This window comes from Oncorhynchus nerka, linkage group LG11 (genome assembly GCF_034236695.1).
Source record: "Oncorhynchus nerka isolate Pitt River linkage group LG11, Oner_Uvic_2.0, whole genome shotgun sequence".
NCBI classification, from domain to species: domain Eukaryota; kingdom Metazoa; phylum Chordata; class Actinopteri; order Salmoniformes; family Salmonidae; genus Oncorhynchus; species Oncorhynchus nerka.
Window position 1 is genome coordinate 52,077,494 of NC_088406.1, and position 18,115 is coordinate 52,095,608.

The 18,115-nt window shown below is 44.6% G+C and overlaps 1 protein-coding gene across 1 annotated transcript in view; it reads right to left on the reverse strand.

Moving 5' to 3' along the window:
* Positions 1 to 8,520: 8,520 nt before the first annotated feature.
* Positions 8,521 to 18,115, reverse strand: part of grik4 (glutamate receptor, ionotropic, kainate 4) — a 151,809-nt gene continuing 142,214 nt past the window's right edge. The window contains exons 14-20 of the mRNA XM_065024085.1: positions 16,859 to 16,968; positions 15,728 to 15,901; positions 13,527 to 13,692; positions 12,779 to 13,004; positions 12,021 to 12,149; positions 11,578 to 11,696; positions 8,521 to 10,354 (exon numbers count right to left, since the gene is read on the reverse strand). Of these exons, the coding sequence (XP_064880157.1) occupies positions 9,953 to 10,354; positions 11,578 to 11,696; positions 12,021 to 12,149; positions 12,779 to 13,004; positions 13,527 to 13,692; positions 15,728 to 15,901; positions 16,859 to 16,968 (1,326 nt within the window). The 3' untranslated portion in view covers positions 8,521 to 9,952. The remainder of the gene's footprint in view (positions 10,355 to 11,577; positions 11,697 to 12,020; positions 12,150 to 12,778; positions 13,005 to 13,526; positions 13,693 to 15,727; positions 15,902 to 16,858; positions 16,969 to 18,115) is intronic.

Sequence of the window (18,115 nt, forward strand, 5' to 3'; positions counted from 1 at the left end):
ATACCTTATCCAACTTATTAGTTCCACCACCCACACATGCAATGACATCTCCTGGTTTCAATGATGTTTCTAGAGACAATATCTCTCTCTTCATCACTCAATACCTAGGTTTACCTCCACTGTATTCACATCCTACCATACCTTTGTCTGTACATTATACCTTGATGCTATTTTATCGCCCCCAGAAACCTCCTTTTACTCTCTGTTCCAGACGTTCTAGACAACCAATTCTTATTGCTTTTAGCCGCACCCTTATTCTTCTCCTCCTATGTTCCTCTGGCGATGTAGAGGTGAATCCAGGCCCTGCAGTGCCTAGCTCCACTCCTATTCCCCAGGCGCTCTCTTTTAATGACTTCTGTAACCGTAATAGCCTTGGTTTCATGCATGTTAACATTAGAAGCCTCCTCCCTAAGTTTGTTCTATTCACTGCTTTAGCACACTCTGCCAACCCGGATGTTCTAGCTGTGTCTGAATCCTGGCTTAGGAAGACCACCAAAAATTCAGAAATTTTAATTCCAAACTACAACATTTTCAGACAAGATAGAACTGCCAAAGGGGGCGGTGTTGCAATCTACTGCAAAGATAGCCTGCAGAGTTCTGTCCTTACTATCCAGGTCTGTACCCAAACAATTTGAACTTCTACTTTTAAAAATCCACCTCTCTAAAAGGAAGTCTCTCACCGTTGCCGCCTGCTATAGACCACCCTCTGCCCCCAGCTGTGCTCTGGACACCATATGTGAACTGATTGCCCCCCATCTATCTTCAGAGCTCGTGCTGCTAGGCGACCTAAACTGGAACATGCTTAACACCCCAGCCATCCTACAATCTAAACTTGATGCCCTCAATCTCACACAAATTATCAATGAACCTACCAGGTACCCGGGGTATCCTGGAAGGATATTGATCTCATCCCGTCAGTAGAGGATGCCTGGATATTTTTTTTAAATGCCTTCCTAACCATCTTAAATAAACATGCCCCATTCAAGAAATTTAGAACCAGGAACAGATATAGCCCTTGGTTCTCCCCAGACCTGACTGCCCTTAACCAACACAAAAACATCCTATGGCGTTCTGCATTAGCATCGAACAGCCCCCGTGATATGCAGCTGTTCAGGGAAGCTAGAAACCGTTATACACAGGCAGTTAGAAAAGCCAAGGCTAGCTTTTTCAAGCAGAAATTTGCTTCCTGCAACACTAACTCAAAAAAGTTCTGGGACACTGTAAAGTCCATGGAGAATAATAACACCTCCTCCCAGCTGCCCACTGCACTGAAGATAGGAAACACTGTCACCACTGATAAATCCACCATAATTGAGAATTTCAATAAGCATTTTTCTACGGCTGGCCATGCTTTCCACCTGGCTACTCCTACCCCGGTCAACAGCACTGCACCCCCAACAGCAACTCGCCCAAGCCTTCCCCATTTCTCCTTCTGATGTTCTGAAAGAGCTGAAAAATCTGGACCCCTACAAATCAGCCTGGCTAGACAATTTAGACCCTTTCTTTCTAAAATTATCTGCCGAAATTGTTGCCACCCCTATTACTAGCCTGTTCAACCTCTCTTTCGTGTCGTCTGAGATTCACAAAGATTGGAAAGCAGCTGCGGTCATCCCCCTCTTCAAAGGGGGGGACACTCTTGACCCAAACTGCTACAGACCTATATCTATCCTACCATGCCTTTCTAAGGTCTTCGAAAGCCAAGTCAACAAACAGATTACCGACCATTTCGAATCTCACCATACCTTCTCTGCTATGCAATCTGGTTTCAGAGCTGGTCATGGGTGCACCTCAGCCACGCTCAAGGTCCTAAACGATATCTTAACCGCCATCGATAAGAAACATTACTGTGCAGCCGTATTCATTGATCTGGCCAAGGCTTTCGACTCTGTCAATCACCACATCCTCATCGGCAGACTCGACAGCCTTGGTTTCTCAAATGATTGCCTCGCCTGGTTCACCAACTACTTCTCTGATAGAGTTCAGTGTGTCAAATCGGAGGGTCTGCTGTCCGGACCTCTGGCAGTCTCTATGGGGGTGCCACAGGGTTCAATTCTTGGACCGACTCTCTTCTCTGTATACATCAATGAGGTCGCTCTTGCTGCTGGTGAGTCTCTGATCCACCTCTACGCAGACGACACCATTCTGTATACATCTGGCTTTTTTTTGGACATGCTAACAAACCTCCAAACGAGCTTCAATGCCATACAACACTCCTTCCGAGGCCTCCAACTGATTTTAAATGCAAGTAAAACTAAGTGCATGCTCTTCAACTGATTGCTGCCCGCACCCTCCCGCCCGACTAGCAGCACTACTCTGGACGGTTCGGACTGTGAGAATATGTGGACAACTACAAATACTTAGGTGTCTGGTTAGAATGTAAACTCTCCTTCCAGACTCACATTAAGCATCTCCAATCCAAAATTAAATCTAGATTCAGCTTCCTACTTCGCAACAAAGCCTCCTTCACTCATGCTGCCAAACATACCGTCATAAAACTGACTATCCCACCAATCCTTGACTTTGGCGATGTCATTTACAAAATAGTCTCCAACACTCTACTCAGTAAATTGGATGTAGTCTATCACAGTGCCATCCGTTTTGTCACCAAAGTCCCATAAACTACCCACCACTGCGACCTGAAAGCTCTCGTTGGCTGGCCCTCACTACATATTTGTTACCAAACCCACTGGCTCCAGGTCATCTATAAGTCTATTTTAGGTAAAGCCCCACCTTATCTCAGCTCACTGGTCACCATAGCAACACCCACCTGTAGCACGCGCTCCAGCAGGTATATTTCACTGGTCACCCCCAAAGCCAACACTTGCTTTGGCCGCCTTTCCTTCCAGTTCTCTGCTGCCAATGACTGGAACGAATTGCAAAAATCACTGAAGCTGGAGTCTTATATCTGCCTCTCTAACTTTAAGCATCAGCTGTCAGAGCAGTTTACCAATCACTGTACCTGTACACAGCCAATCTGTAAATAGTACACCCAACTACCTCGTCCCTATAGTGTTACATATCCTCTTGCTCTTTTGCACCTCATTATCTCTACTTGCACATCATCATCTGCACATCTATCACTCCAATGTTAATGCTAAATTGTAATTATTTCGCCTCCATGGCCTATTTATTGACTTACCTCCCTACTCTTCTACATTTGCACACACTGTAGATAGATTTTTCTATTGTGTTATTGACTGTACATTTATTTATGTGTAACTCTGTGTTGTTGTTTTTGTTGCACCGCTTTGCTTTATCTTGGTCAGGTCGCAGTTGTAAATGAGAACTTGTTCTCAATTGGCCTACCTGGTTAAATAAAGGTGAAATAAATCAAATAAATAAATGTTTAAAAAAGACTAAGAGCCATAGATTCTTCATTACAGGAAACAGTATTGAGTTTTGGGGCAAAACCCAGTATCATCCCCATCCTATCTAGAGAGAATTCTATTGCCTCATTCAAATCAGGATGGGTTCCAACTTCCATGGCGATGTCAGGGGAGTCACACATGGACTGCAGGCCTTAAGTTTGCGTCCATTTGATCAATTCCTGCATCTACGAGGCTGCTGGATGGTGATCTGCTTTATTTATGTTGTGCTAGCAGCGGAGATCGCAGGGGATGAGAAGTCTATCTCACGACAAGCAGAGCTCAACACGGCACACAGGTGGTGATGTGTTGGTAGGCTATGCAATGCCAACTTTAGTGCAAATCGGGATTTGGGCCAGTCTTCATACACTGTATCAGAGTATGGGTGCTGATCTAGGATCAGATTAGCCTTTTAGATCATAATGAATAAGACTATGTGGAGAGGGAGGCCCTGATCCTAGACCAGCACTCCTACTCTGAGACGTCTTATGAATACAGGCCCTTGTCTAGAGAGGCATCTGCATGACGAGAGAAAAGGAGAGGGAGAACTGGGGTTGGGTAACAATATAAAGAAGTTGTAGCCATCTCTGAGGTGTCATCGCTGCAGTCATGGATAGAGATAGAGAAAACCCCATTGAGGAAATGCAGACAGATTGAGTTGTGAATAGGGTTGCAAATCTTTAGTAATTTGGGTAATTAACAGAAAATGTATGGCAATATATCGTAACCTTGGTCATTTATACTTGAATAACTTGAATCCATATACAGTATTAATTATATATCTGTGTCCATAATGTCCATGAGTTCTAGTAGATAGACCATATGGTTCAAGAGACAATAGCCTAATTAATGAAAAAAAGCTTCTAAATCAACAATGGCATTATTTTCAATTACCTCTGCAACTCATTCAACTATTGACTTTTTCGCAACTGCCACCAGTTTGATGCCAAAAAATGTACAACAAATACATATTGACATACAGTACCAATCAAAAGATTGGACACACCTAGTGATTCAAGGCTTTTTCTTTATTTTTTACTATTTTCTACATTGTAGAATAATAGTGAAGACATCAACACTATGAAATAACACAAATGGAATCATGTAGTAATCAAAAAAGTGTTAAACTAATCAACATATATTTTATATTTGAGATTCTTCAAAGTAGCCTTAAGAAGGAAAGAAATTCCACAAATGAACTTCTAACAAGGCACAGCTATTAATTGAAATGCATTCCAGGTGACTACCTCATGAAGCTGGTTGAGAGAATGCCAAGAGTGTGGAAAGCTGTCATCAAGGCAAAGGGTGGCTACTCTGAAGAATCTCAAATATATTTTGATTTGTTTAACACTTTTTTGGTTACTACATGATTCCATATGTGTTATTTCATAGTTTTGATGTCTTCACTATTATTCTACAATATAGAAAATAGTTTTTTTTTTTAAATAAGAAAAACCCTTAAAATCTTAAAATCACTTTATTGGTCAAGTGCACACAAAGTCCAACTTTAAATTTGACTTCCGCTTTTAACCCAACCCCTCCGTAAGACATACATATATATACATATACAGGTTTTGGAGAGGTGCGGGGGCTGCCACACTGTGTTGTGGTGGATTAAGGGCCTTGCTCAAAGGCACAGAGGCAGGCAATGGCATTTATGATTTGACACCAGCAACCCTTCAGTCGCCAACTCACTTCCCGCCAGATTTTTCCCATCGGCCCCCGGGATTCGATCTAGCAAACTCTCCGGGTGCTGGATCGCCCCTCTAACCGCTAGGACACCTGCCAATTTACCTGTGAATATTGTTCACTACACGTGTGGAAATTTTGCATGGCCTGACAACGTTGAATAAAGACAATAGGACAAACAGGAAACCCTCAGATCGGCGGTTTATGTTTTAAGAAATGTATTTATATTGGAATAAAAATGACAACATAAGAAAATAAAGCATATAAAATATAGCAGCCAAATCCTGCCACCCTTACTCAGGGTCTCCCAGTGAAAGTCTCAGAGTGCTAGTTCTACATGACGATTCCTCTTCATTCCAATTCAACTCCCTTTAGCCTTCAAGGTAATTGGCAATCTTATTCCAACTACGCTTGATTGAACGTCTGTAAATGTTTTCGATGCATAAAAGTTGGGAGCATAGAATCCCACTATCCATTCCCTAAACTCGGGAGTTCATCCAGCTGACCCCACGTTGTCTCAGCGTCTGTCCCAAACGGCGCCCTATTCCCTGTATAGTGCACACTTCTTTTGTCCAGAGCGGGGAATAGCAAAAGGGTGCCATTTTGTATGCAACCCCTGTGACCTAGCAACTACATACAATCTCCTTATAGAAAAACCTGCAGATTGAATGTTTGAATGCATCATTATTCATCATGCCTGTAGACGTGTGTGCAGTATGTGTGTGCTTGTATGTGGACGTGTGTGTGTGTGTTCACACAAGTTCAATTTGATGTGGATACTGGTTAAGGCGAGGGCTTGTAGAAACAAAGAGCCCCTGGAACCTCCATTGGGAAACCCTTGTTGAGCATTCTGTATTCACACACCTACGACAATAACGTTCCATAAGAGGATTGACACTATAGCCTCTATATGATATAACAATGAGGGCTGTACAGCTTATTCTTTAACCCCTCTCTCTGTATCCGTAGGAGCTCAAAAAACAAACACACTGTACAGCAAACACCTCTCAGAGAATAGTCACACAGCAAAACAAGGACGACTTCACTCACAGGGTAAAGCTTCTCGTAGAGCATTAAACGAAACGTATTTACGGGTATTCACATTGTACGGAAACATGTCGGACTGGTCTTCAGTGGTAAAATGAACAGACGTGGGAAGAAATTGAATCCTGTGAAAACAGATGATGATCCCAAGTCTATTTGTAAAATCAAACTAAGGAAAAGTATGGCTGTGCATACCACGAGTGAAGGAATTGTTCAGTTGCAACACCATATTTGGTGTAATTGTGGGACTTTTAATGGGGAATATGAACTTCGTATTTGTTGAATGTGGTGGCATTGGCTACTAAAGGAATTCACTGGCGATTTTCTAGTATTGAAGCAAGAGAACGTTCTTAAAAAGTGGTATTCAAAGCTAGGCTGCAGTGGGGTCGGCAAAATCTACAAAACAAAACATAATATATATATATATATGTATACTGTATATATATATATACACACTGAGTGTACAAAACATGAACACCACCTTCCTAATATTGAGCTGCACTCCCTTTCGCCCTTTCGTCAGGGCATGGACTCTACAAGGTGTCGAAAGCATTCCACAGGGATGCTGGCCCATGTTGACTCTAATACTTCCCACAGTTGTGTTAATATGGCTGGATGTCCTTTGGGTGGTGGACCATTCTAGATACACACGGGAAACTGTTGAGCGCCAAAAACCTAGCAGCAGTTCTTAAAATACTAACTGGTGCGCCTGGCACCTACTACCATACCCCATTTAAAGGCACTTGAATGGGGTATGGTAGTCTTGCCCATTCATTCTCTGAATGTCACACATACACAGTCCATGTCTCAATTGTCTCAATGTTTAAAAATGGTTCTTTAACCTCCTCTCCTTCATCTACAGTACACTGACTGAAGTGGATTTAACAAGTGACATCAATAAGGCATCATAGCTTTCACCTTGATACACCTGGTCAGTCTATGTCATGGAAAGAGCAGGTGTTCCTAATGTTTTTTACACTCAATCAGTGTATAGATGTATATTATGAACAAAACATTATGAGTACAGATTATTGTATGGAACAATATTCAAACATTTCTGAGAAAGATAATTAGAAAATATAATTTTATTGAGTAAATGTATTTATTGGTTTCTGTATATGAGGAAAATGCAATGAATTTATGGTTTATTGTTGATGTAATAAACATAATGATTTTAAGGTTGTGCCATTATATTTGAGGTGGGGTCGCAAGAAATTCTTGGGAAGAAAATGGTGTCCCCAGAAATTCTGGTGGAAAAAATGTGTGCCCCACTGAAAAAGTTTGAATACCACTGTTCTTAAGGGACCTTTTGCATTTGTGGCCTGCTGCCGTAAGGGATATAGATTAAGGCATTATGAAAATAGACAACAGTTCCTTCTACAGTCTCAGACCCTCATTGACCCAAACTAAGCTATCTGCTCAGCCATTTCATTAACATCATTGTAAAAATGCATGGCCTAGGTCATACACTTTCAACCAAGTACACTAAGGCAGGAGAATGCATATCCTGTGCGGAAATCCGGTGTTTGACTGGCACTTTGTATAGATGCCCTGAAAAGCAATTTTAGAGATGAATGAAATCAACTTAATAGTGGATTTAATTCAAATGCCTGAAAGAGTCCCTTCAGATTAAAGGTTCAGGTTTTGGATTGGATGTGACAAATACAAATGAACCTGACATACCTGGACGCCTCCAATCGAATACTTTGTCAAGATGGCCTGGTTTCAGGCACTCTTGACATACGAGTGGCACACCCCTTGGGCATCGTCAAGGAGACGGATCCATCAACAGACAGACCACAGTTGTTCACTTTCGCACACTCATTTTAGTCAATTTAGTAGAAAAGCACAGACAAAACAATGAATCCCAAGGACACCACCAGCAACGTATAAAACATCCAACTTCCTAAAGGAAAATGAGCAACACTACATGCCACATCAATGAATTTGCGATATGGTACATTGACTAAATCAACTTGAATGAACACATGGAGAAAGTACAGCTTTGCTCCACAAATCCAATCTGAACGCGGATGGCCTTCATTTCATTACAAGGATTGTATCCATTAATTAAGGCATGTGATGGAAAACGCTTTAAAAAAAAAAAAAAAAAATGGCAAAGGAAAATGATTGTTTCTTATTGGACAAGTTCAAGTAGGCCCTCCCTGTTTCAGTCCTTTTTGTTCCGTTTGGTGCCAAATGAATACGGTCTCTGCTGATGGTTACAGGGATTAGCTCACCCCAAAATTGAGGTTTGTTATCATTGGGAAATCTGCAGGCCTATATCCTAAATTAATGGGAATAATTGGCACCATATCCTTTTTCGAAATTATATTTGCGGAATTCACAAAATGGGAATCCAGGAACAAATGTCACATAAAAGACTTCAAACCCCTCAGACTTATGAAAAAGTCAGACAATGTTTCATTTTGGGTGGAGCCTTTAATAAATCAGAGTAAAATTCCTGTAAAAAACATTTACTGGGAGTTTTAATTGGTTCTGGAATGTGTTGAATTCTTCCCAATGCCACCATCTCAGTATGACTACCTCTGCAGTGTGACTGTCTGCATTGGCTGCGTGTATTGTTTGTGTGCGATGAGTCCGTGTGTGTGTGCACATGCCTGTGTGCCTGCATGTGTGACTGTGTGCATTTCTGTGCGTGTGCATGAGTGTGTAGTGCACGCCGCAGAGATTGTGTCTGAGTCATGTCGAGGCAATGGTGCAGCACGATGACAAAGAGAGTGAGTTGAACAGAGGGAATGGAGGGCACAAATTTGAAATAGCAAACCAATACCAATTTCTTACAGTATATGGGATTCATATGATACTGTATACCACAATGGACAATGGAAAGAAACTCAAAATGGTGGTATGTTGTGGTTCCTGGTATTGTTTATGACTTGTGATCTGGGGGCAATATCAAGAGACAGGGCCCACACATGCGCAAAGGGAACGAATGGGGACTATTTCGGATTACATTGGGGTTCTTTGTGTCTCTGGGCAAATTGTTTGAACGGGAAACTCATTCTCCCCTCCAATCATCAGCATCACACCTGCTGACATGCGTTGCTGTCTTTCGGAAATATGTTGCAAACACATGTTCCGTATAGAATACGGTCACTATTATAAAACAAGTCATTGTGTTTGTCTTCATGTTCAGTTCTCTTTGTCGTCGTCGTCTCAAGGCCGTGGTGCTTTCCCATCGCTCAATATCCTCGGTTTTGTCGGGCACTTGGAAGTCTTTTTCTATGTGTTCTCTGTTTGTAGCTCTGAAAAGGCAATAATGTCCACAGTTCTCGGGAAAATAAAAAATTGTATCGTCTCAGAGAACAATAGAAGAGTAACAATATGATCAATATCAAGAACACAACAAAAGGACAAATAATTTATAAACAAATCAACAATTAGCACGAGTAACAGAAAATACTGCATAGTACAAATGCCCCGTAACCTGTGTCCTTCACATCCTAGACAGGGCATAGGGCCTTCGAGACAGACAGCCCATACAGAGAGGTCGTGTCCCCTCTCACGGACTTCCTCTGGTAGTCTCTATGGACATGTACAACGGGAGTTCCAACACTAAGCCCAGGGCATCATTCCAGAGCTCCACTCAACTCAAAGATCCCTTCCAGGGGGGACGTGCCCAGAATTTCCACAGCCAAAGCCAACGCCCCAGCCACCGTCCTCCCAGATCAAATACACCAGGATCAAGGCAGCTCCTGTCACAGTACCACATGACCTTCCCATGATGCCCCCTGTTGCCCTTGTGGAGATATGCCTACTGGGTACAGTGGGTGTGTGGTGGTCTAGGTAGGTAAAAAGGGTTGTCCAGGTCAAGGGGGAGGGGGTCATTGTTATTCGGGTTCGCTGCTGTTGGTCGTTTTCTCCCACTCTATGCTCTCCTCGCTGTGGGTGGGCGAGGCGCCGTGGCTGGGGCCTCCCCCGGGACGCATGGCGCGCAGCCCCTGGAAGCGCCTGCACTCGGGGCAGATGCGGATGTGGCTGCAGCCACGCGCCACCAAAGCCGCCTCCTGCGCCAGTCTGTGGGAGAGGGGCTCGGAGAGGGGCAGGCCGGCGGCAGCGCCACACAACTTGCCATTGCTCAGGCTGACGGCAGCCGCCCTTGCCCGGCGCTCTTCCAGGGGCAGGGAGCGAGGACGGAGCATGGTTGTCCCCCGCCGACGCCTCAGCTGTAGGCTGTCCCGGCACAGGACGATCCCCTGGAGCTCCCGTAGCATCTCCTCACACACCGACAGCTGCAACACACACAGGGAGAGAGAGGGAAGAGAGAGAGGCCGAGAGATCTCACTGACACACTGCAAGATCAGAGACTGACGGACAGACAACAGCTACACAAATAAGCTGGAATCGGATGTACTGGACATTTAAATGTGACAATATCTAACAAAAGGAACTGAAGACGTAGTTTGTTGAGAAAATGTAACAACAACCTAGGGTCTTCAAAGAAAAACAGACAACTGGCAGTTAGATATTGATATATTTCCTCTAGATTGTTTAACATTCTTATTGATTATATGAAATGATTGTGAAATATTGGTTACATTCTACATTCAGCCATTGTCATCTCCATAACACAAGATTAATTGCCCATATTGCCCAAACTGCTTTAAATGGGCGTGACTGTATCTGTGTGTGCTAGTGTGCCTGTTTCCTCTCTGTGAGGAGAGAAGAACAGGGATGTAGTCACACAGTACCTCTTTCTAACTGTGTTGGCCCGTGGCATCTCCCTTTGTACCATGTGATAGAAGGGATACGCTTACAGAGGCACTGTGTGGGTTATGAGCCATCTGACAAAAGTCAAATAAGTCAATCCAAATAAGCAACTAGATAGATAGACAACTTGTACGCACACACACTCATCGTCCGTCCCCCCCCCCCCCCCCAAATAAGTCAGGTGGCATAGGCTTTTCTGTAAACATGCTGGTTTATTTAGATATTATTATAATTTTTTTTATCACAGTGTATTGTATTGGGAACAAATCCAATTGAAAAAAAAAAAAAAAAAATCCTAAAGAAAAACATGACAGAAAAATACTGCAGAAACGGAAATAATATAAATGTCAAACCACGAAATGACGTCTCATTCAAATGTTAATTCAAAGGGGGCTGATTTTTGAGGTTGTTCAAGAAGAAAATCACAGCATTTGAAGCCCCATTCACTACCAGTGGAGGCAGCTGAAGTCTATTACCTAAAGGCCTGTAGATTGATAGTTAGATACTGTGTGTCGGGTATTATCTTTGGCTTTGTGCTGTAACGTCTCGGAGGCAAATAAAGGCAATGGCGCCCACTCGGCAAGGGGTGGCAGGGATAGGAAGCTGTGTGTTTCCCCATGTGTGAGGCAGCATAGTGGGCTTGTGGGGATTGCTGCTCCTGGAGTTGAGCTGGGTCTGGGAGAAGAGAGCATCAGGGCGGGGAGAGGGAGACAAAGCAGATGCAGGTAAAATAGCCCTCTCTCACCTCTGTTCCGGGCGTCTGCCGCAGAAACCACATAAACTCCAGCACCGCCATGAAGATGGCCACCAGCAGACCACACACCAGCACCACGAAGATACCGCCTATGTTTTCCATGCCTAGTCCTGAGAGGGAGGGAGAGAAATATAGAGAGTCACAAACGCACACACATATACAACGCACATATATACACACACGCCCCCCCCACTGTGCGCACGCACGCACACGCACGCACGCACACACACACACACACACACGCACACACACACACGCACACACACACACACGCACACACGCACACACACACACACACGCACACGCACAGCATCTCAGTGACCCTGATACTACACCTGTCTAAATAGGGTGGGTAAGATGAGAGGGGGCGGACAAGGGGGATGGATGGATAGAGAGAGAGAGAGAGAGAATGACAGATGGAAGAGTAATAGCACCTTTGGCACGGTGATCCTCCTCCTTTGGACACTTGCCACCATCCCACCATTTCCTCTTCAAGATCTCTAGGCGGTTGTCTTCTTGCAGCTTGAGGATGGCAAGGTCAAACTCATCCCGGTACACTGACCCTGAGGAGGGAGGAGATGTGCAGAGGGTCACCGCCCTGCAAAGGCCATCTCGGCAATGAGTGAGCATATCGATGAATTCCTGGGAGGTTTCCTGTAGCATGTGTTTTTATGCATTACGATGAGTGCAGTTTACAATAAGTGCTAGTCTGTACGTGTGTGCGTCAACGTAACCTTCCTATGACCTATGATTTGCATATCCCACACTGTATACCAAGGCAGTGTTTTCCAGATTGAACAAATACTGGTATGTGGCATGGCTGGGGGTTTCCGAGGACCGGTTTGGGAAACACTTTTCAGAGACAAAAACCAATGCACTTTGAACAGTAAAATATAGATTTTTCAAGCAGCAACTCCAGTCCATACCAAGAGTCGATTAAAATAATTTCACTCATTCCAGTTCGCTCCACTGTTCCTGGACTGTGAAAGGGATGTAGTGACAGCATTTCCTTTTCATAAAAACCGCACTAAGGAGAGTGAGCAGAGAATACCCATAAATTTGCCCCCCCAAAAAAGCCCGCTCCAGTTGGAGTTGTGTAAAATCGGTACTCTCTCCTTCTCCTTCTCCTACCTACCCACCCCTCCTTCTCCTCCATGCCCTTCTCTCCTCCCCATCTTCCCTCCACACTTACCCACTGGCATGCCGATGCCGTAGCCCTTGGTGTCCAGCAGACCTCCTATCTGGGTGAGGTTACAGTTGCGCTGCCGGTAGTACTCGTTCATGGTGCTCTCTAGCAGGTAGGCATAGTTGGAGTTGACCACGCGGGCGATGCCCTCCTCCGTGCTCTTCACAAACACACTGGGCTGCTTGGAGTGCATGAAGTTCCACATGCGCTGGTACGTCTGGTAGCGCGAGTTCTGTGATATAGGGGGGGGGGGGGTCATGTGACAAGAAGAGGGAGAAGAACGGTCAGATCTGGTCTGATCTGAGGGCTGAGAGCATGCTTTGGGCTCTGGAGAACAAAAGAGGCCCCACAGGAATCTAAAGGAGAGAGAGAGGAGCTCCCTTTCGGTCTTTGTCTTTCTCTCGCTGTCTCCACCCTTTCTCTTTCTCTTTGACAGATGAAAGCCTGCTTTGAGGCCAGCTACATAGGCTGAAAGGGAAAGTCAGCGGCTGACCCACGCTGCCTATCTCTCCAGGTGCAGCACTGAGCTTTCCTTCAGGGGGAAGAGGATATTGACAATCAGACAGGAAACAGATAAGCCATAGTCATTGGAGGTGGAGCGGGGGACAGACAGTGAGGTGAGGTGACAGGGTCTAAGAGAAGATCAGTGACAGGTCATCTATTATAGTGGAGGGGGCCATGTGTGTGGTATTCATGTGTGTATGTGTGTGTGTGTGTGTGTGTGTGTGTGTGTGTGTGTGTGCGTGCCCTTCACCTGGAAGAAGGTCATGGTGGAGCCCCCGTGCATGGTGCCGTACTCGATGGCCGTCTGATCAGCCAGGTCGTCCACTGACTCGATGGGCACCTCCATCCTCTGGACAGTGAGGAAGGCAGCCAGGTTGGCCGTGTAGGACGAGATGATGATCAGGGTGAACGCCCACCTGGAGGGACAGAGGGAGCAGCAGTCAGACATACCGACTGGGACTACCTCAGAGGTACAGTATCATATTTAGACTCACACAGTCTACCTCAGAGGTACAGTATCATATTTAGACTCACACAGACTACCTCAGAGGTACAATATCAGCTGTAGACTCACACAGACTACCTCAGTGGTACAATATCATGTAAAGGTTCACACAGACTATCTCAGTGATACAGTATCAGCTATAGACTCACACAGACTACCTCAGAGGTACAGTATCATGTATAGACTCACACAGACTACATCAGAGGTACAGTAGAGGTTTATGGTTCACTGTCTCAGGCAAAACCAATGAGTTATGGCATTCCACAGGGGAGCGTGCTTGGGCCTCTACGGTTTTAACTGTATATAAAGAATATGAAAGATGCTTGTTCTTGCCGTATTTTCCTTTATGCGGATGGTGTCTAATAAGCTATCTCTGCACATAGGTAAAACTGAGGCAATTACTTTTGGGTCCAGACCTAAATTGTGTAGGTCCTCTGAAATCAAAGTGGAGTTAGAGGGTGAGGTGCTGCCTACTAAAACCTATGTTAGCTACCTGGGATGCATCCTTGATGGAAGCTTGGGAGGTGTGAGCATGGCCAGTAAGGTGCTACGGAAGGTTAATGTCAGGACTACATCTTTGGCTAGAAAGTCCAAGCTGTTTGATAAGGACTCCATGAGTGTGCTAGCCACTGCCTTCATTCAATGCCATTTTGACTACGCTAGTACTTCCTGGTTTGGGGGCTTATCTAAGCTTCTGAAGGGGAAGCTCCAGATAGCCCAGAATAAGCTGATCAGGGTAGTATTGAAGGCGAGTCCACGTACTCACATAGGCAGGAGCTGCTTTCAGGAACTCAACTGTCTGCCTGTTGAGGCTAGGGTGTCCCAGATTAGACTGAGTTTGGTTTGCAGGAGTATTTATGGTTCTGCGCCCCGATATCTAACTGATTACTTTCCCCGTGTTAGGAATGCACACAATCCCAGAACCAGATCAGGTGTTGCTAATGTGTGCTTATACAGGTTCAGGAGTAATGCTGGGAAAGGTACTGTCTAGTATACTGGAGCCTCAGAGTGGAATGAGTTGCCTCTGCACATAAAAATGACGTCCTCTCTGGGCATCTTTAAAAAATAAAGTCAAAAACTGTTTGATGTCTTCTGTGCCCATACGAATGACCCTTATGATGTAACTGCAACGGTGGGATAGATGTTCCTCTTCTTTGTTTTTATGTTTTGGTATCTCGCTGTCGTACTGCGTTCAACGGGGTTCGACCGTGCCTAGCCATCTTGTCTCAAGAGGACCACAATGGAAATAAGTACCAGACTTCATTGTGTGTTATCCTCCATGACTACATTCAGGTGCATCTATGGCTTTTTCAAGTTTTACGTGTGCTGGTTTTTAAAAAAACGGTTGAATTAATGAACGAAATGAAGTATCATTTCAAGACTCACACAGACTACCTCAGCGGTACAGTATCAAGTATAGTATCAGACTCTTAATTGGATAGGAAATAGGAAGTATCCAGGGCCCAGATGGTAGGCTAATTGGAGCAGGGGCACATACATGATATGATCATAGCGTCGTCTTAAGGGTTTATAAGTGGTTGCTAATTAGAGGTTCACCTTTTGCCTGTGGCCTTGACCTCTCTGCTGCAGCTTCAGGAACGTCAAAGTAACATTCTCCCACATCACACTACTCAACTGAGCCGAGCTTACCTGCGCTAGCCTGTCTGGTTAACCATCCACCACAGTGGCTGGAACCATGGTGGAAATGACATAGCTGAGCAACATTACGGTTCAGGTGTGCATCGGGACCAGATGTGCAAAAGCCAAGGTGTCTAAGTCAAGCGGTATGATTTATCAAGTACACGATTACCGTTTTCACACTACTGCGCCAAACCAAGCTGTGCTAAAGCCAAAGGTGTGCTGGATGGACCTGGTTACGCATCCACCATCGTTGCTGGAACTCTGCTGGAAAGGACCATGTGAGAAAAAAATGCATTTGTACTCACCATACTCCACTGACGCAGCGCGTGGAGAGGGCGCGGGGGGCGATGGTGGACCCCTGCTGCATGAACCCCCCCACGGGGAACCAGAAGCTGTTGCCTAGCGAGTATTGGTTGATGAGGAGGTTACAGCGCCCCTTCAGGCAGGGGTGGGGATTGTACCACTCGTAGGGGGTGAGTCTAAACAGACACACAGGCACACAAGTGAGAGAAATTAGAGGGGAAATACAACAACTTAAACAGTCAGCGAAGCACCAAGTCACCTTGAGTCCCACGACGTGGTGTGAGGTGTCCCCCTGGGTCAGGCGAGGTACACTCCCATACACCTGCTGCTGTCTGCTGTGAGTGAAAGCACTCTAATAAGCTACTAAATATGCTGTATGGAGCAGAAGATTGAGCTGCCATGACAGCTTCCGGTATATTATCGTGTTTGTAGAATGATACAAGTTCTAAAAAATGTATGCTTTGACTACTCGGGCAAATCTCCCAGGGTAATACTTAACACAAGAGTGTAACACACTGTATATAGATCATTCAACATACAAACGAGTAAAGAATAATGGACTTCCAACGAATCAAATGACTTGGACCGTGATGTCAGCACACCTTTGGCAACCCCTCCTCTCAGAATGTCTGGTTTACAGTTGTTGTCGTCGTTACTTCTCAGGGGTATGTTGTCTTCTTGTATTGTTGCTTTTTAAATGTACCCGATTTCTCTTTCAGGCACATGACATCAATATTTCATCAAGATTGGTTCCACTTCCATCAACTTTCAAAATCATCACCTTTCAAAATGACAAAGGTGTCCCCCCACCCCGTTTTTCACCTCACCAAAATAAAGATAACTTTTTTACACAATAAATACATACAAGATTATATCAAGGGGTTGCTGCCTGCTACTAAATCATCTCTCCTTCCTATTGAAGTGTGCACTCGTTCACGACTCCATGACCTATAGGGAATTTACAAATACCAGTCATTTCCTATCAAATCCATGAACAACTGCACAATTCGGGAAAAGGAGAGATTATTGAGACACAACACGTGTGTACTGTCGTTGTACTGCATATGACATGTCAGTTCCTCCAAAGCACCAGTAGATGTCAATGTGGAGCTGAGAGGAGTTGGAAGACTCACCTGGCAACCAGAAAGAGCACACAGCTGACTGCCAGGTAGGCTAGCAGCATGAAGAGCCACACCCCAGGGGAGAAAGGGTCTAGGAAGGAGAAGTAGCCAGGTCTGCGGCCCTACAACACACACACACACAGAGAGAGAGAGAGAGAGAGAGAGAGAGAGAGAGAGAGAGAGAAAAGAGAGAGAAAGCTGGTTAGCTACATTACATACACACAGATACACCCTAAGCCAGTACATCTGCTACAGATGTATCCCTGTGACTGATCGTTCCTGTGTTTACTGTGACTGTCTCCAGTCATAGTAATGGGGTTGATAGTAATGGTAGTACATGGGGTTCCTTCATATTGCTTCATTATTTAGCACCGATTGCCATTGTCCACAAAATGAAACAAACCAATTACATCTGAAATAGAGCTCTGGAAAATGCATGGTTGAAAGAGACTGCAGAAGGCCAGTGCACCAGCTAGGGGCAATTACATTATCTTCAATGGACATGGAGAAACCCAAACCAGTACAGTCCATCAAAGACAAGAACTGTAAGGACGGACGTGGTGTTGTTAGGGGCAACAGCACAGCTATGTGACATCAAATGTGGCCTCACTGTGTATTCTTAAGAATATGCCATAAGAATAGGTCTACTCTTACAATAAGAATGTTTACAGTAAATGTAACATGTACCATCAATTCACCAAGACGACAATCCCCTTGATAATTAGCAATACAACATGCATGCAATGCAAATGCCCCCTCCCAAAATATATATATATATATATATTGCGAGGGGAAAGGATTTAAGGGCATCTAAAAATGTTAATGATGAATTAATCCATAATTAGGCCTGGTTGAGGTCGGATATTCATTAATGTGTCTGTAATCACTCCTGTATTAGTGTAATTGAGAAACATAGGAGTGGAGCTGGAGATTTCTAATTACAGTAGAGAGAATTAGGACTGTCTGAGGAGCCTGGTGCTACCAGCTGATGGAGGCTTGCCCGGTGAAAATGATCCATTTATGGTACCAGCGTCACCGTACTCTCTGTTAGGGGGACTCTGTAACGGTACTCAAACTGGTCAGAGGCCATTCTAGTGCCGGAGAGAGTCTTGAAACGAGAAAGGGTAGTGTGTGGGTGTGAGTATCTTTTTTGAGGATGTGACCGCAGGGTTCAAACCTGGGTCTCCTGCATGCCACAAGACTGTCTTAGCCCAAACCACCTCGGTTACAAAGGCAAGGGCGTACATTAAAAGGTCATGCCAATAACGG